The 14,661-nt window shown below is 45.8% G+C and overlaps 1 protein-coding gene across 4 annotated transcripts in view; it reads left to right on the top strand.

The window, feature by feature from the left end:
* Positions 1-14,661, top strand: part of sdk1a (sidekick cell adhesion molecule 1a) — a 371,124-nt gene that overhangs the window by 279,230 nt on the left and 77,233 nt on the right. For all 4 annotated transcript variants that reach the window (XM_072676364.1, XM_072676365.1, XM_072676363.1 and 1 more), the window contains 6 exons: positions 2,336-2,517; positions 7,194-7,309; positions 7,857-8,052; positions 8,563-8,661; positions 11,105-11,296; positions 13,765-13,886. In XM_072676364.1, the coding sequence (XP_072532465.1) occupies positions 2,336-2,517; positions 7,194-7,309; positions 7,857-8,052; positions 8,563-8,661; positions 11,105-11,296; positions 13,765-13,886 (907 nt within the window). The remainder of the gene's footprint in view (positions 1-2,335; positions 2,518-7,193; positions 7,310-7,856; positions 8,053-8,562; positions 8,662-11,104; positions 11,297-13,764; positions 13,887-14,661) is intronic.

Below are 14,661 nucleotides of genomic sequence, written 5' to 3'. Positions count from 1 at the left end.
GGTGGTCAGTCCTGTGGGGTCCTGAGCATTGAGGAACAGTGTGCAGAGAAGTATACAGAGAAACTGATGGACTACAGCCTAGAATTATAGAACTACACAGTGCTCCTGTATGGGAAATGGAGCTAATAGTAAGTGCTGTGTATGCTGTAAAGGCTATTTTAAGTGAAGTAGTTTAGCAGTGAGAATCTTGGTATTTTTTTTCTCTATAAGACCTCAGTGCTATTAATAAGTATTACTATTACTATTAAGGGCCTCAACATTTTTTCTGCCCCACGCAAACACCCTGGCAGAGGCAAACCTCAAGGTTTTTCATTTCTATGGCTATTTAAAAATGTCTTACAGTGTTAATTTGTCACTTTCCTTTCTGGTGTCGGAAATTCCACATGCAGTGTGACAGTCACAGTCAAATGTGTGAATCTCTTGCGTGTCAATGTGCTTTTGAAAGTGCCTATGCTGAACTCCTACTGGTTCTAGTGATTGTACAGCATTCAACTCTGCAGACAACCACTCAGTAGCACTGCTACTGCTGCTGGATTCTGTGTTGTCGTCTCTTACCTACTTTTTGTCTCTAGTCATTGTGTCTGCAGGCACATCGGTCAGCCACAAAAGGCCACTGTCAAGTCTCCTGCAAGTCTCCAAAATACTGTGTTTAGGTTGTGGGGGGGTTGACAGTAGACATTACAGCTAACTGTAAAAGACCACTCACGACGATAGTTATTTTGTGGAATATTTTTATAATCCAAATCCCAAATAAAAATGATAGTTATCAGGGCTGGCTGACACATTAATGACAGTTGTATGTGTGTGTGTGTGTGTGTGTGTGTGTGTGGGGGGGGGGGGGGGGGGGGGGTTATTGAACAGTTTAAGCAAATTCCTCATGCAACTACGGCACAATCGTGCCAATAAGGTGAAGATCTAACCAAGGTCTACCTCTGAAATGAACCTCCCCCAAAAGCAGACCCCTGACCTGGGACAGACTCCCTAAGTGACCTGATCGTGGTGAGGCTGGAAGCTTATAACCAAGCCTCAGAGTGCTAACTTTGCTGCGTTCTAGGCTGTGATTGTCAGCGCTGCAGCGAGCCACTGCCGCAACCCTCCGTAATACTGTGTTTAAGGTTGCGTAGCTCTTGGAGCTGAGGTGTGATCGAGTGCAGCTAAGCTATGTTGTCGTGGGCTGCTAAGAGTACAGCTGAGCAGAGTCAGGGGGATGTTGGGGCCGAGCCACAGCTGCCGAAAGAATGAGTGCTGGGACGCTTGCTACAGCAGCGGGAGAGCGGCAGGCAGGAGGAGAGCCGCGCCTCTCTTTCCCGGCAGACCCCAGCGGACCCCTAGCACAGAGCCCAGGATCGAGACAGAGCATCTGACAGAGAGCCCATCTGCTCGGGCTGCCAACACACACACACATACACATACAAACACATCCTCTCAACTCACCTCCCCCTTCTGCCAGAGCATGTAGAAGAATAATGTGAGGATGCAATGAGATTTGTAGTAGATCTTATTAATAGCTCTGTCTGCACAGCACCACAGCACTGCACCACACTCATTGCACTTGTCAGAAAATGGCCATGTGTATCAAAGTGCATCAGAATTGTAGTTTGCATGGGAGGGGAGGCCTAATCGTCTGTTTGGTTGCACTGTGACAGGAGCTAAATTGCACACCACCCTAGTAAATTACAGCAGCAGTTAAAAAGAGGAGCAGGCCGGGGACAAACATGGGCTAAAATGTGGCCTTTCATGGAGGTAAACATTTTCCACATAATCCACATAATCATGCTCTTGGTCATATTCTCCTATTTGAGTTTGGACACTAATTTGGGGAATAAAAAGTATTGGGACACTTGCTCATTCTCTTTTCTTTTAAAATCAAGACTATTGAAAAACGTTTATCCTGCTTTTGTTGGAGTAACTGTCTCTACTGTCTGTGTATATGTAATATATATATATATATAGCATGATTGCATAATGATACTCGGTGGCCAATTCCTTATAATATTAGTTAACTTTTCTGATGGATCAACTTCACACCCCTTCTGGACAGCATCACGCCCTCTTTTGCACCTATGTTGGGTTTTTTTTTTTCATTTCTCAATATTTGACGGGCTGGTTTTCCCCCTACATGACAGTGTGATGTAAATATCATGGCTTCTTAATGACAGGGTGCCAAGTGTGGTGTAATGCTCTGAATAGGATTCTTGTAGTGGAAAAACGGGAGTGAGAGAGCGAGAGAGGGCTGCCTAATTACAGTCTGTGGAACGGATTCTAATGGAGCGGTGACCTGGAAGGAAATCATTGTGGCTAACAGCTCAGCCATCGATTCTTCCCGTGGCTGCAGGTATCGGTTGGCGGGGCTCCCAGGCGACTACCAGCAGCAGAACATCACCAGCCCTGAGATCAACTACTGCCTGATCACGGAGCTCATCATCTGGACGCAGTATGAGATCCAGGTGGCGGCGTACACGGGAGCCGGCCTGGGCGTCTTCAGCCAGCCCGTCATTGAGTACACTCTGCAGGGAGGTGAGATCTTTCAGCTTTTCTTTTTTTTCACCCATCAACTTTCTCCTTTTCTTCAGGTAAAAGCTGGCAGATGGAGAAACGGGGAGGGAAACGGCAGGTCAGAGGAATACAGACTAGCCAGAGTGGGCGAAAACACATGAATACACAAGGCTCTCCTGTTGGGGCCAGGCCGGCCCCAAGCAAATGCTTCATTCCTATCACTCGTGCCCTCCCCCCCCCCCCCCCAGTGGCTGATGGTAGCTACTCTGAAATGAATCCTCCTCAGAACAATTACATCAATTATCCCCAGAGCTTTTTGTTTTGTCCACCTCTATAAATTACACCTCAACGAGGAGACCAGGGAAAATCTATTGTGGCATACTGGGCCATGCCTTTGGCCGAGTATTCCGATGGATGATTGGTCATTTAGATGATCATCAAGAGAAAAGCAAATGTATTGACTTCACACAGAGAGCAATCATTTGTCATATTAGACACATTCGAACGGGCTTCTGTCATGTAGATCACTGGTTTCCAATACATGGCCTGGACTCAGAGGCGTTCCACAAGCTTTTGCTCCCTGTGAAAATGTCCCTATGGGCCTCCTTCACGTCCCTTGAAAGGGTTCGTCGAGGGATGCCGTAGAAGAACCGTTTTTGGTTTCCTAACTGTTTCTAGAAAAGTAAGGACGTAACACGTCTCCTCAGATGCATGTAAAGCCAGCCACTGCCCCTTTTTTTTTTTCAAACTGCCACAGATGAGGCATTGGCGGGCAGCCGACACACTGGGTCCCCATTGCCACCGCACCAGCTAACAGACGCCTGTGCCGGCCAATATCGCTTCAAGAGTGATGCCACAGCCATCCGTGGCCACCAGTCGAGACCTCACCCTCTCTAGGTGTTTCCCATCTCCAAGGCAACCTGATACCAGGTGTCTGTTAGCTAAATTTAGCAGAATTGGCCGTTAGTGTTCTCCTCCAAGCGCACTCAGCTGTCCAATGACCTTGCATTAGCAGCAGTTTGATGTGTCTCAGAGGAAGGCTTGGTAGCAGCGTTTGTGATGGGGAGACTTAGTGGGTGAAAGTAGACCCTTTGAGGCCTCCTCCCAGAGGTTTAGCGTTGTACATCCTAGCTATGATGCTGTTGCCTGGAGTCCTGTACATTTGACAGGTTTTCTGTTCTAAACTCCAGCTCTGGACAGGCTTGTGAAGTGTGATCAGTTGAATCTAGGGTGTACACCAGGTTTTTTCAGTGAATTTATGGCTGCGAAATTCCATGCATGAGATTCGCATCGTTTCGCCATCAAAGGCCAGTCCCGTGTACACGACTCCCGGGCAAATACATTTTACCTGCAAACCTTTACGTCGAGTTCGCAAATTTGAAGGACTGTTTACACCTTCCAGCCCTGCTCGCAGCCACGAGGTAAAACGAAATGCAAAACCCCAGTGTGCCCAGGGCTTCATAACAGGATATAAAACTCACATATCGTCGCTGTCCAATGACAAGTAGGAATCTTCAAAATGGTGACTTTACAGAACTATGATCTAGGGAGTAGTGATGGGGGTACAAAACAAACAAGATAAGATAAGATAATCCTTTATTAGTCCCACAGTGGGGAAATTCTTAGTGTCACAGCAGAAAGGGATAGCAAGACACTCAGTTACAAAAAAATGTAGATAAATAATTTACACTATATACACAATATAAATAATAATTAAAAAAGCAATAACAATATTATTTACAGGTTATTGCAAATGACTCTTAATTGCACATGTTTGGGGGGGGGGTATTGCACATAGTATTTTTACATTGAGGGACCTCTGTTCCCTGAACATGTGTGTGTAGTTAAGTGTGTGTGTGTATGTGGTCCGCTGGGAGCAGTGCTGGTTGTGGAACAAAACAATGAACTCAGAACTACGGAGCAAGGCTTCGGACTAGAAAATAAAACAGGACAGCTAGAAAAGGTGACAACCAAACTGGATCTAAAAAACAGAGTAGGGGGGGACTTGACAACAGTAGTCAGACCAAACATGAAACAGCAAGATCTATGTCCTTCCCCTTTCAGCAGGCCGTAGAACGCTGTGATACAGAGGTGGCAAAATACAAATTCACTGCACAGAGAGACTGAAAAGCCTCGGCTTATTGAAGCCCCAGTCCCAGGTGTTCCCTGTTCGTTTGATGAGGGAAGCCGACCACAGAGCGCATGCACGGCCCGACTTCCGGAATCCCCGCTTTCTTATTTTAGGCATGGGGGCGGAGTCTAGGGATCGCCCCCGAGGAGAGCCAGACAACGCAGACCTGACAATGACAAGCATTTCTATTGGTCTATTCATCCAGAATTATTCAAACAGTGTACAGAGCAGCTACAGGGTTCGAACCATGGGGAAAACCGAAAATGGAGATGCATGTTTTTCACTGAACAGCAGCGATATGCAGCATAAGAGTAGTCTAAGCCCACAGCTGGGTAGCTAAAAGTTATTGACGTTATTCAGACCATCTTAGTATCTTAGTGTCTGTTCTCTCAACACACTCAAAAAACCTTGTATCTCCAATTTTGCAGTTTTTATTTAAACGTGGCAGTTTTTTATGATAAATGATGATGACTTATGAAGAAATGCTCCAAAATGACTTCCATTGAAAGTTGAGATGGTATTTTTTTTACTACTGTACAGTTGTCATTTATGGAGTTACAAGATGTTTAGCTGACGGCAACGAATAGTTTTAGTGCCAAGATGGGGGTTAGCTTAGCATCATGCATTTGTTTTTGTAGCTATTTGTGATCTGAATAATAAAACACCCTTTTTAACCAGCCTCTCATGCAGTTATCCATACTAATAGAGAGAGATATTGTAGGGAAGGGTGGAGAAGGACGGAAGAGTGGAGGGTCTGCCGTGCATTTCGAATACGTAAACGTAAACATACATAAAGAGTAGCTCTTAATTGGTCGCTTTTTGAACGAGAGCCTTTTCATTCATTATAAGTCGAAGCCTGACGTGCAATATGAAGTGCTGTTCTCACAAGTGCTGGGCTCCTCTCTGGGCATTCATGAATATGCCTTCTGTATTAGTAACTGATTGCGTAGGTATCCAGGGGTATAGTCTCTGGGTAAAGCAGATACAGAGCACCCCAGGGGTCCCACAAATGCGGCTTGAAATTCAGTCAAACGCGTGCGAGCAGTGGCCTTCCATACTATGCAGGCAGCGGCTTCCCTGATTTAAAATTCCGACTACACAACAGGTGTTGAAAGAGCAGTCTGGTCTCCTCAGAAAATAAGGATGGCTGGCTTGTAAAGTCTCCCCCAGGTTTTTGTTTAAATGAGGCAGCTCCTTTCTTTCAGCTGCAGCGCGTCTGTCTGTCCGTCTGGCTGGCTCTGGGCTTTCACAAGGTCACTGGTTATCAAAATCACAGCGTTTCATCTGCTCGTGCCTTATGCTTGGGCTTACAGCTTCAGAAAAAGGTCAAATCAACCAATACAATGGGGCGCAACTGTGATCCTTCATATTGTAAATGCTCTGCAAAAACAAATGCCTGCATTCCTCCATTGTAGCAAAGGAGAAGTGGGCAGTACCTTTCGGCTGCTTTCCGTATGCAGCTATGAAGTAAGGGCTTCTTTTTTTCCTTTAATGCCACTTCACTTTGAGGGATTATGCCAGCGCTCCAAGTGCTGATAGGTCAGCGAGTGGGGGAGTGTGGCTGCTAGCGAGACGTAGTGTGCATTAAGCCCGATATTCGGCAATATGCTACAGAGCAGGTCCCCCCAAGTCTAGGTCTGTCGGCGGCAAAGGCTGCCTGCACTGAGAGCTTCCAGTGACGTCAGAAATAGGTAGTCATTAGACAAGGCTTGCCTATCTAGGACATTAGCTTTTACTCTCGGAGCGAGCTCCCCTCCCCCCCGACGGTGAGGACGAGACTGGACTTTACAGACCTTTTGAAGTGCTTTTTGCTACCATATTTTCACCCAACCAGTTATTAGACTGCTACAGGAATACAGACATGAAAAGAGAACGGGTCATTCTGATCCATTATCGTTTCAGGGCTGAAAAGTCTCCGCCGCCAAAGGTTATGGTTTTGATTTAGAAAAGATGATGCTGTAGGCCGCGGCAAAATGGGTAGTTAGGGTAGTATGTGCTCTTTCATCAGTGTGGGATATGAGTCCGCATATCAGTGTTCGCACATAGGTCCAGTGGCAGACGGAAGTGATTGACGTCCGTGAGCATTTTACTAGCCTTTCCTTGGCTTGTAAAACACGTCTTTGAATTGATGCATGTTTCCCGATAAAAGCTGCATATTCTCCCAGTATGTAGGACTGCTTTAGCCCCGGCTGTCGAGCTCCAGTGTTTCAAGGAGTGGAGGTCATTGCGGTTAGTTGCAGGAGATGGAGAGGAACCACAGGCCAGCATTTACATGCAAAGCAAAGCTGAACATGTCAAATGAGAACATGCAAGACCAAGACACAAGACCGAGGGTAGCCTCTACCCAACCTACAACTTTCCTGACTGACTTGCACATTCCTAAAAATAGGGGTTCTTTGAGCTAAGGCGTAGAAGAACCACCTTTGGTTCTATGAAGAACCTTCTCTCAAATAATTATTTGAAGTGTGTAACTGAGAGAAGCTGCTACACTGGCCGTTCACTGTGACCAAACCTTGAGAAAAAGTGGGCTCCAAATAGGATGATTTTTGCTGTTTTGTGCTTGTAGTTCCCACAGCGCCCCCTCAGGGTGTGGAGGCTGTAGCCGTCAACTCGACCACCATCAAATTCACATGGAATCCACCACCTCAGCAGTTCATTAACGGCATCAATCAAGGTTACAAGGTAAGCCACCTCAATGTCCCATTAAGTGTCCTGCATCCTGTTCGGAGTTGTTTTTATTAACCCTTTAGAGCCTGTATGTAAGCCTACACTTTCATCACTCTCGTGACAACACTGCTGTCATAATTAACATCAGTTTCATAGGCCCCAAAACTAAACCTTGTGGGACGCCACAAGATATGCTAATAATAATGGTTACTAAATCGTTCGCAGTAGTTTTTGCATTTGGAATAATAACTGGATAATAAACATTGGGTTCTAGGGGTTAGGCATTGTGTTATAGCTGGGTAATATTTTGATTGGTTGTCGAGTGTGAGGTGTGCAGTTTACACAAGCATCCATTAAAAGTCAAATCATATATCATCATTTTTTATTGTCAGATTGCATTTCTCCAGAGCAGCACGTCCATATGGATTAGGGTTACATCACTTCTAAGGAACTTCTGAAGTTTGGCAGGCTCTGCTGGGCTTGTTTGGAGTCCATCCTTCATTCTCTGCCTGACGGCCTGAATGACCTAATGACATTCTCTCTCTTTCTCTCTGTTTCTCAGCTAATGGCATGGCCTGAGCACTCCCCCGAGGACCCCACGGTGGTGACCATCACCCCGGATTACCACGGCACCCGTCACCTGGGCTACGTCAGCAGCCTGAAGAAGTTCACCTGGTACCTGACCTCAGTGCTGTGCTTCACTACTCCAGGGAACGGACCCCGGAGCACGCCCAAACTCGTGCAGACGTACGAGGACAGTGAGTGCTGACCTTTCTTCCACACTTCCCAGACTGTGATGAAAAGGAGCATACGCCAGGACTTGTTTCATTCGTTAATTACCTCAAGATCGAAAATCTCTTGTTTTTCATTTCATTAATATGCTGTGTCACTGTGATGCGCGTAACTTAACACTCGGGCCTTGGCTTGTACAACGCCGCAGTGACACCGCGTTGATGTTTTGTGCCTCCACAGGGCATTGTGTGGAATACTAATTATCAGCAGCTTACAAAAGTGAATTTAATTAAAAGCATTGTCCCAGAATTATAATGTCAACATGCTTCGACATTTTAGGGTATGCATAAATACATTTGTAATTCTGCAAGTGAGGGTAATTCGATTAGCCGATCAACAGTTCAGTTGTTGCTATAGAGACGCAGTGCTAAGCAGGACGAACCGGGAGTGTGTGTGTGTGTGTGTGTGCATGCATTCGTTTGTCGTTATGTTTATTTGTGTCTCCGCTTGTGTGTGTCTGTGTGTTTACACCTCAGTTCCAGGCCCTGTAGGGCATCTGAGCTTTACTGAGATCCTAGACACGTCTCTGCGAGTTAGCTGGGAGGAGCCTGTCGAGAAAAACGGAATCATCACAGGTGAGTTTATCCCACTTTTGTGCTCTCATGTCAGACACAAGCTCTTTGCTTTCCCTACAACACCCCTGGGAGAAAGTGCTGTTGTTTAAAAGCCCAGCTTCATCTTCTTCACTACCTTCACAGTGTCTCATCATGCCTTCTGTCAAAAATCATTTGCGAAGTTTCGTCATCATTTCAGAGGTTAGTAGGCAAGCGAGAAAATAGATTGCCATGCCATTCCTGATAATAGCGTTCTGTTGTGCTTTTGAAAACTCGTGCACCACAACCTCCACTGCCCCCACCCTTCTTTACTCCCTGCACTTACTTACAAAACATTGTCTGTCAGAGTGATTCATTGCTCATTGGATTTCTCTTTGTTCTTAAATGTAATCAAATCTGTCCCCCTCTGTTTAAATTTGGCCGAACATTTCGTCAGACGGCACAGGTGAGTCTTTTCAGAGGTGTCGGGTTTTCATTACCGCCGTATGCTGGCGTTTTTAAAGCTTCATTAATGGATATACTTCTATTTAACACTTCATTGGTTTTTTGCACAAAGGCAATTACAGCATTGTTGTTCGCGGCTCAGTTGCCAGAAACAATTCGCGCTCCCCGTAGCTCTGTTCGGAAAAGAATGATGCTGTGAAAGAGCGTACATATGTGTGTGTGTGTGTGTGTGTGTGTGTGTGTGTGCGGGTTTATGCATCCCGTGCCACAGTCATTACCGGTGTGTTGGGAATTATTTTTTTCCCCCGACAGAAAAGGTCAAAAGTCAGGGGTACGAGAAGATGGAAAAGATTGGGCAGGACATATGTCCATAAACATATGTCCAAATGTTTGTGGACAACCTGTCTAATGAATGCATTCAGCTGCTTTAAGATGCTGCTGCTGGTAGTAATGCCATAATATCAGCAGTTAAGTGGAACCAAGTGGATTTTCTGTGAAAGGCAACCCTCCAATCAGTGTCAAGCATGGAGAGACTCAGCTCACATAGGTGTTAAAGACTGGACAGGTACTCTATGAGGACAAAAGTATTGGGACACCAGATTATACATTGCTTCTTCTGAAATCAAGGGTATTAAGGCTTTCTACTAGATTTTGGAGAAGCATTGTTGTGAGGAGTTGATTGCATTCAGCAACAAAAGTGTTAGTGTGGTCAGTATGTTGGATGATCACCACCCCACCTTATCCTCAACTCCCCCACGTATCCCAAAAATATTGTATGGAGTACCATCCATCATTCCAGAGAACATGCTCAGCACAACTGGGAACCAGAAAACCTTGTCTATGGGTTCCATGTTGGCCCTACATTTGGATGCCCATCAGGGTCCCACCAGGGTCAGTGATGAGACCAGGAAGGGTTAAACATGGGCCCCATTGTACACTGAACCTGGGGCCTACCACATTTGGGAAGCCCAACTGGTTCCCAGTGCCAACACATGTACAAATCCTCTCTGAGCCCATGCCCACCTGAAACCCACCTAAAACCCGCCTGGAACCCACCTGGACCACATTCCACCCATGTGAGCCCCACATGCACATGCACAGTTCTTCTGCTGCTCCACAGCTCAATGCTGGAAGGCTTTATACCCCTCTAGCCCACGCCTGGCATAGAATAGGTTAATGTTCATCTGCTCTAGAGAGTCCTATTCTATTGGCCGTACTTTTTCTACAGAGATATAAATACTACAGTAATCATGAACCGAATCATGGTTCAGACCCTGAAGGAATTTTACTCTGCATACTCTGTGTCTTCAAGACACCTGCATCGATGTGGGTCCTGCAAAACCAGAAGAACTGAGTTCCAGCCATAAAGACTCGATAGAGAGGCAAAGAGATGAAGACGAATGCTTAAGCAGTGCAGTGATACTGGACATAGATTAAACAGCCCAGTGAAGGAATGGCATTGAATGTAGATTAAGGGCATGGAGACGGATGAGATTAGAAGTGCATTAGAGCGAATGGCTCTTGTCTATATCAGTACACCCAGCGTCGGTGCCCTTTGAATGTTGGGTATGCTTGTTTTCGAGCAGGGTCTCTCAGTGCAAAGCTTGATTTATGAGTGCCTCAATGGAAGAGGACATTCAGTGATTGGAAACAGTGCTGACTGTGGTGGAAAATACTTCCAATAAACAGCAAATTACACAGGACCTCTGCTGGCTATTAGTCTCAGTTAGATTCCGGTTAGGGGCCGGGGTCCAAGGTCTGGACCACTCACTCCACCAGGTCCCCCCCATCTCAGCCAGCATGAAGCGTGAGGGATTGTTTATTTCGAGCTGAAAAATCACCCCCCCCCCCACACACACACACACACACACACCCCCAGGCTCACAAGAGCAGTTGTCACGGTTCTGAGCAGGCGGAGCAAGGATTGCAAAATGGGCTTATTCCCCCTAGCCTTTGGCCATTAAGCTGTTAGTGGCCCAAACTCTGAGTTGTCCTCTGGGCTGTGGGTCTTTTTCCCCAGGTTACCTGCTGTCCTGGGAGGCTCAGGGGAAGAACCAGTCGCGGGTGGCGCGCACCATGCCTAACAGCACCCTGGAGTACAAAGTGACCGGCCTCACCTCCCTCACCACCTACACGCTGGAGGTGGCTGCCATGACCGGCGCTGGCATAGGGACAGTGACCTCTTCCACTATCTCCTCTGGAGTGCCCCCAGGTGAGGTGTTCAGTTGTGCACCCTTCTTATGTCACAATGGTACAAATACACTAGAAACACTAGAAACTACGTGTACGACAGCAACCACTTAGCAAGACCCTAGCAACCACCAGGGATATTATAGCAACTGGCTAGGAATCACCTATGAAGCACCTAGCAACACCATAGTAATCACTTAGCAACTACCTAGCAGTGTCAAAGCAACCACCTAGAATACCATGGCAACTGACTAGCAACCAATACTTAACACTGTTACGTAACAACCACCTGGGATGCCGTAGCAAGCACAGCAACATCACAGTAGCATCCACCTAACCACACCATAACAGCCACCTGGGATGCCGTAGCAACATCACAGTAGCACCTAGCAGCTTGCTAGAATCACCATCGCAACCACCCTAGATACCGTGACAGCTGCCTAGCATCCATCTAGCAACACCATAGCAAGCTGGATACCATAGTAACGCCCTAGCTACACCATAGCAACAACCAAGCAATGCCATAGAAGTCATCTGGGATACCATGGCAACTGCCCAGCAACCAATATTCAACACTGTAGCATCCATCTAACCACACCATAACAGCCACCTGGGATGCCGTACCAACATCACTGTAGCACCTAGCAGCTTGCTAGAATCACCATCGCAACCACCCTAGATACCATAACAGCTGCCTAGCATCCATCTAGCAACATCGTAGCAAGCTGGATGCCATAGTAATGGTTTAGCTACACCATAGCAACAACCAAGCAATGCCATAGCTGCAACCTGGGATACCATGTCAACTGCCTAGCAACACCATAGCAACCACTATGCAACACTTTAGCACCAATCTAGCAACACTATAGCAACCAACTATCTAGATTCAATTAAGCAAAAATCTGGGATACCATGGCAGCTGCCTAGCAACCAATATGCAACACTACACAAGCACTACGCTACACTATAACACCAATCTAACCACACTATACCAACCAGATGCCATAGTAGGCACCTAGCAGACCATAGCAACCACTTGGGATTCCATAGTAATCATCTTGCAAAAACAAGGTTTCACCCTGGTAATCACATATAGCAACAGCCTACCTCAGGGAACGGGCCCCAGAGCACGCCCAAACTCGTGCAGATGTACAAGGACAGTGAATGCTGACCTTTCTACCACACTACTCAGACTGTGAGAACAACCACCTGGGATACCATAGTAACCACCTCGCAAAAAGCTTCACTCTAGTGACCACATATTACAATGACAATGGGAGCCACTTCTAGTTCCAGATTCTAGTCAAACCTACAATTAATGAATTAAAAACTGTGTCTTTATCTGGAAAATGATTGATTATAGAAAGTTGATTAGAATTATTGCCCATGTTGCCCTGCAGTACCAACATCTCAACCCAGAGACATTTTCTGTGTTCTCTGGGTTCTGTCTCTGTTGTACAGTTAATTGTGTGCATCATTCGGAAACCTCAGCTGCATTCTCAGCACGGGGCAGCTTCAGCAGCGTCAAGGCTGGCTTTTCCATTTCTGCTTCTAAATTAAATAAAACAAGAACATCTCCGCAGTTTGTTTGCATAACCATTTTTGTCAAATTAAATTTGCCACAATTTCTACTAAATAAAAACCCCATTCAGCTCTGTTGACACAGCTCTACAAGTCTATAGCAGCACCTCGCCAGGGACGCGATGCTACCACTGACGAACGCCGCGGTGCGCGATTGCTGCTCCTGTGTGTGTGTGTGTGCAATCAATGATTCATTCATGCCCTCCTCATACTACACACTAAGCAGCCATTTGTTCACGAGAATGCACTACAGAGCTCGCGTTACGTTACTCATCCCAGGGCTAGTCATCCTTAGCTTGTGGTTATGAAGATGAGTGATGATCTTTTAAGTTGGCCTTTTCCACTCGGAAGCTGGCAAGTTGTTGCACATGCTCAGCCATAAATCAAATATGGCTGCAATGGAGAAATATTCATTTAAACTAGCTCACAGGCAGAATTCTGCTCGGGGAAAAAAGGAGACGAACGTTAAAGTGGCTGAATGCCAAGCCAGAGCCATAATGCCTGCTGATAAATTGCATATTGTGAGACATTAGAGGAACAGACAGCTACAAAGCTCAGTGGGGATTTTAGACAGATGCAAGGCTATAGTCTGTTATTTGATTTAATTCCAGTGTAATTTCATCAAAGTTTCCCGAAATTAAAAAAAGGATTTTTATCGCTGCACTTCAAAGGGAAAGGAATCTCTCTCTTTTTTATTTTTTATTTTTTATTTTTCCTTCCCGGGGTACTGACTGCATCCTGGATTTGCACCTCCTTCGCTTCATTTGAAGCTGTTCACAGAGGCGATTAAATGATGCAATGAGCTAGGCAGTTCAGAAGTCACTGACACCTCCTCCCAACTGATTCCTGTGATGTGTGAGAGCCGTTTGAAAAGTGATGCAGTTTAATAGTGTCTCTTTCTAAATCCAGAACTTCCTGGACCTCCTTCGAACCTGGTTATCTCCAAAATCAGCCCGCGGTCGGCCACTTTGAAGTTCCGGGCAGGGGATGATGGGAAAACGTCCATCTCTAAGTGGATTGTGGAGGGGCAGGTGAGTGGTGGAGAACGCTTGCACTTTACCTTTTAACATTCACAATACGATACGCTAACGAGCCCTGAAAACTTATAAACACCAATTAGCATTGTGGGAATTGTCACACACACTTATCTCAAACTGCAGAGGCTTGCTTATGTGGTTTATATAACTCTGAAGTTCAGTAACTACATAAGTGGAGGATCTAAACCATTGAATTTATATATATATATATATATATATATACCTTTACAGCATTTAGCGGACGCTCATATCCCCTCGTGTCCCTCTAAGCTTAGATACTGGCACATACTAAAGTCATCAGTATGTCATATTTGTGTATAAAACCTGAGATACCATGGCAACTGCCCAGCAACCAATACGCAACACCATAGCAAGCAGTACGCTATACTACAGCACCCATCTAGCAGTCACCTGGGATGCCATAGCAAGCACCTAGCAAAGCTGTAGTATTACTCGACCGCCTCAGTCCACATGCTTCTTTACCTTCACGTGCCTGTTCTGGGTCTTTCAGCTTGTCCAGGATTGCATGTGTAAAGCGTGCAAAGCGTGTAAAGCACAATTTGAAGGGAGCACAGGAGCAGGAACACCTTCTAAATTAGGCTAATTTAAAAAGCTCTAATCAAATGTAGTTTATGTAATTCAAGTTAATTCAAGCAATACACAGATAATGAGGACTGCTGAAACTTGTACCAGCGTTTTGGGAAAAACTGAACCCGCCATCGTCCCGTGTGAAAGAACCGGCGTTGTGAAATGAGCTTAATGCCACATT

The sequence above is a fragment of the Salminus brasiliensis genome, chromosome 3 (genome assembly GCF_030463535.1).
Source record: "Salminus brasiliensis chromosome 3, fSalBra1.hap2, whole genome shotgun sequence".
Classification (NCBI taxonomy): domain Eukaryota; kingdom Metazoa; phylum Chordata; class Actinopteri; order Characiformes; family Bryconidae; genus Salminus; species Salminus brasiliensis.
The sequence above is the reverse complement of the archived record's forward strand: the minus strand, read 5'-3'. Positions and strand labels throughout refer to the sequence as shown.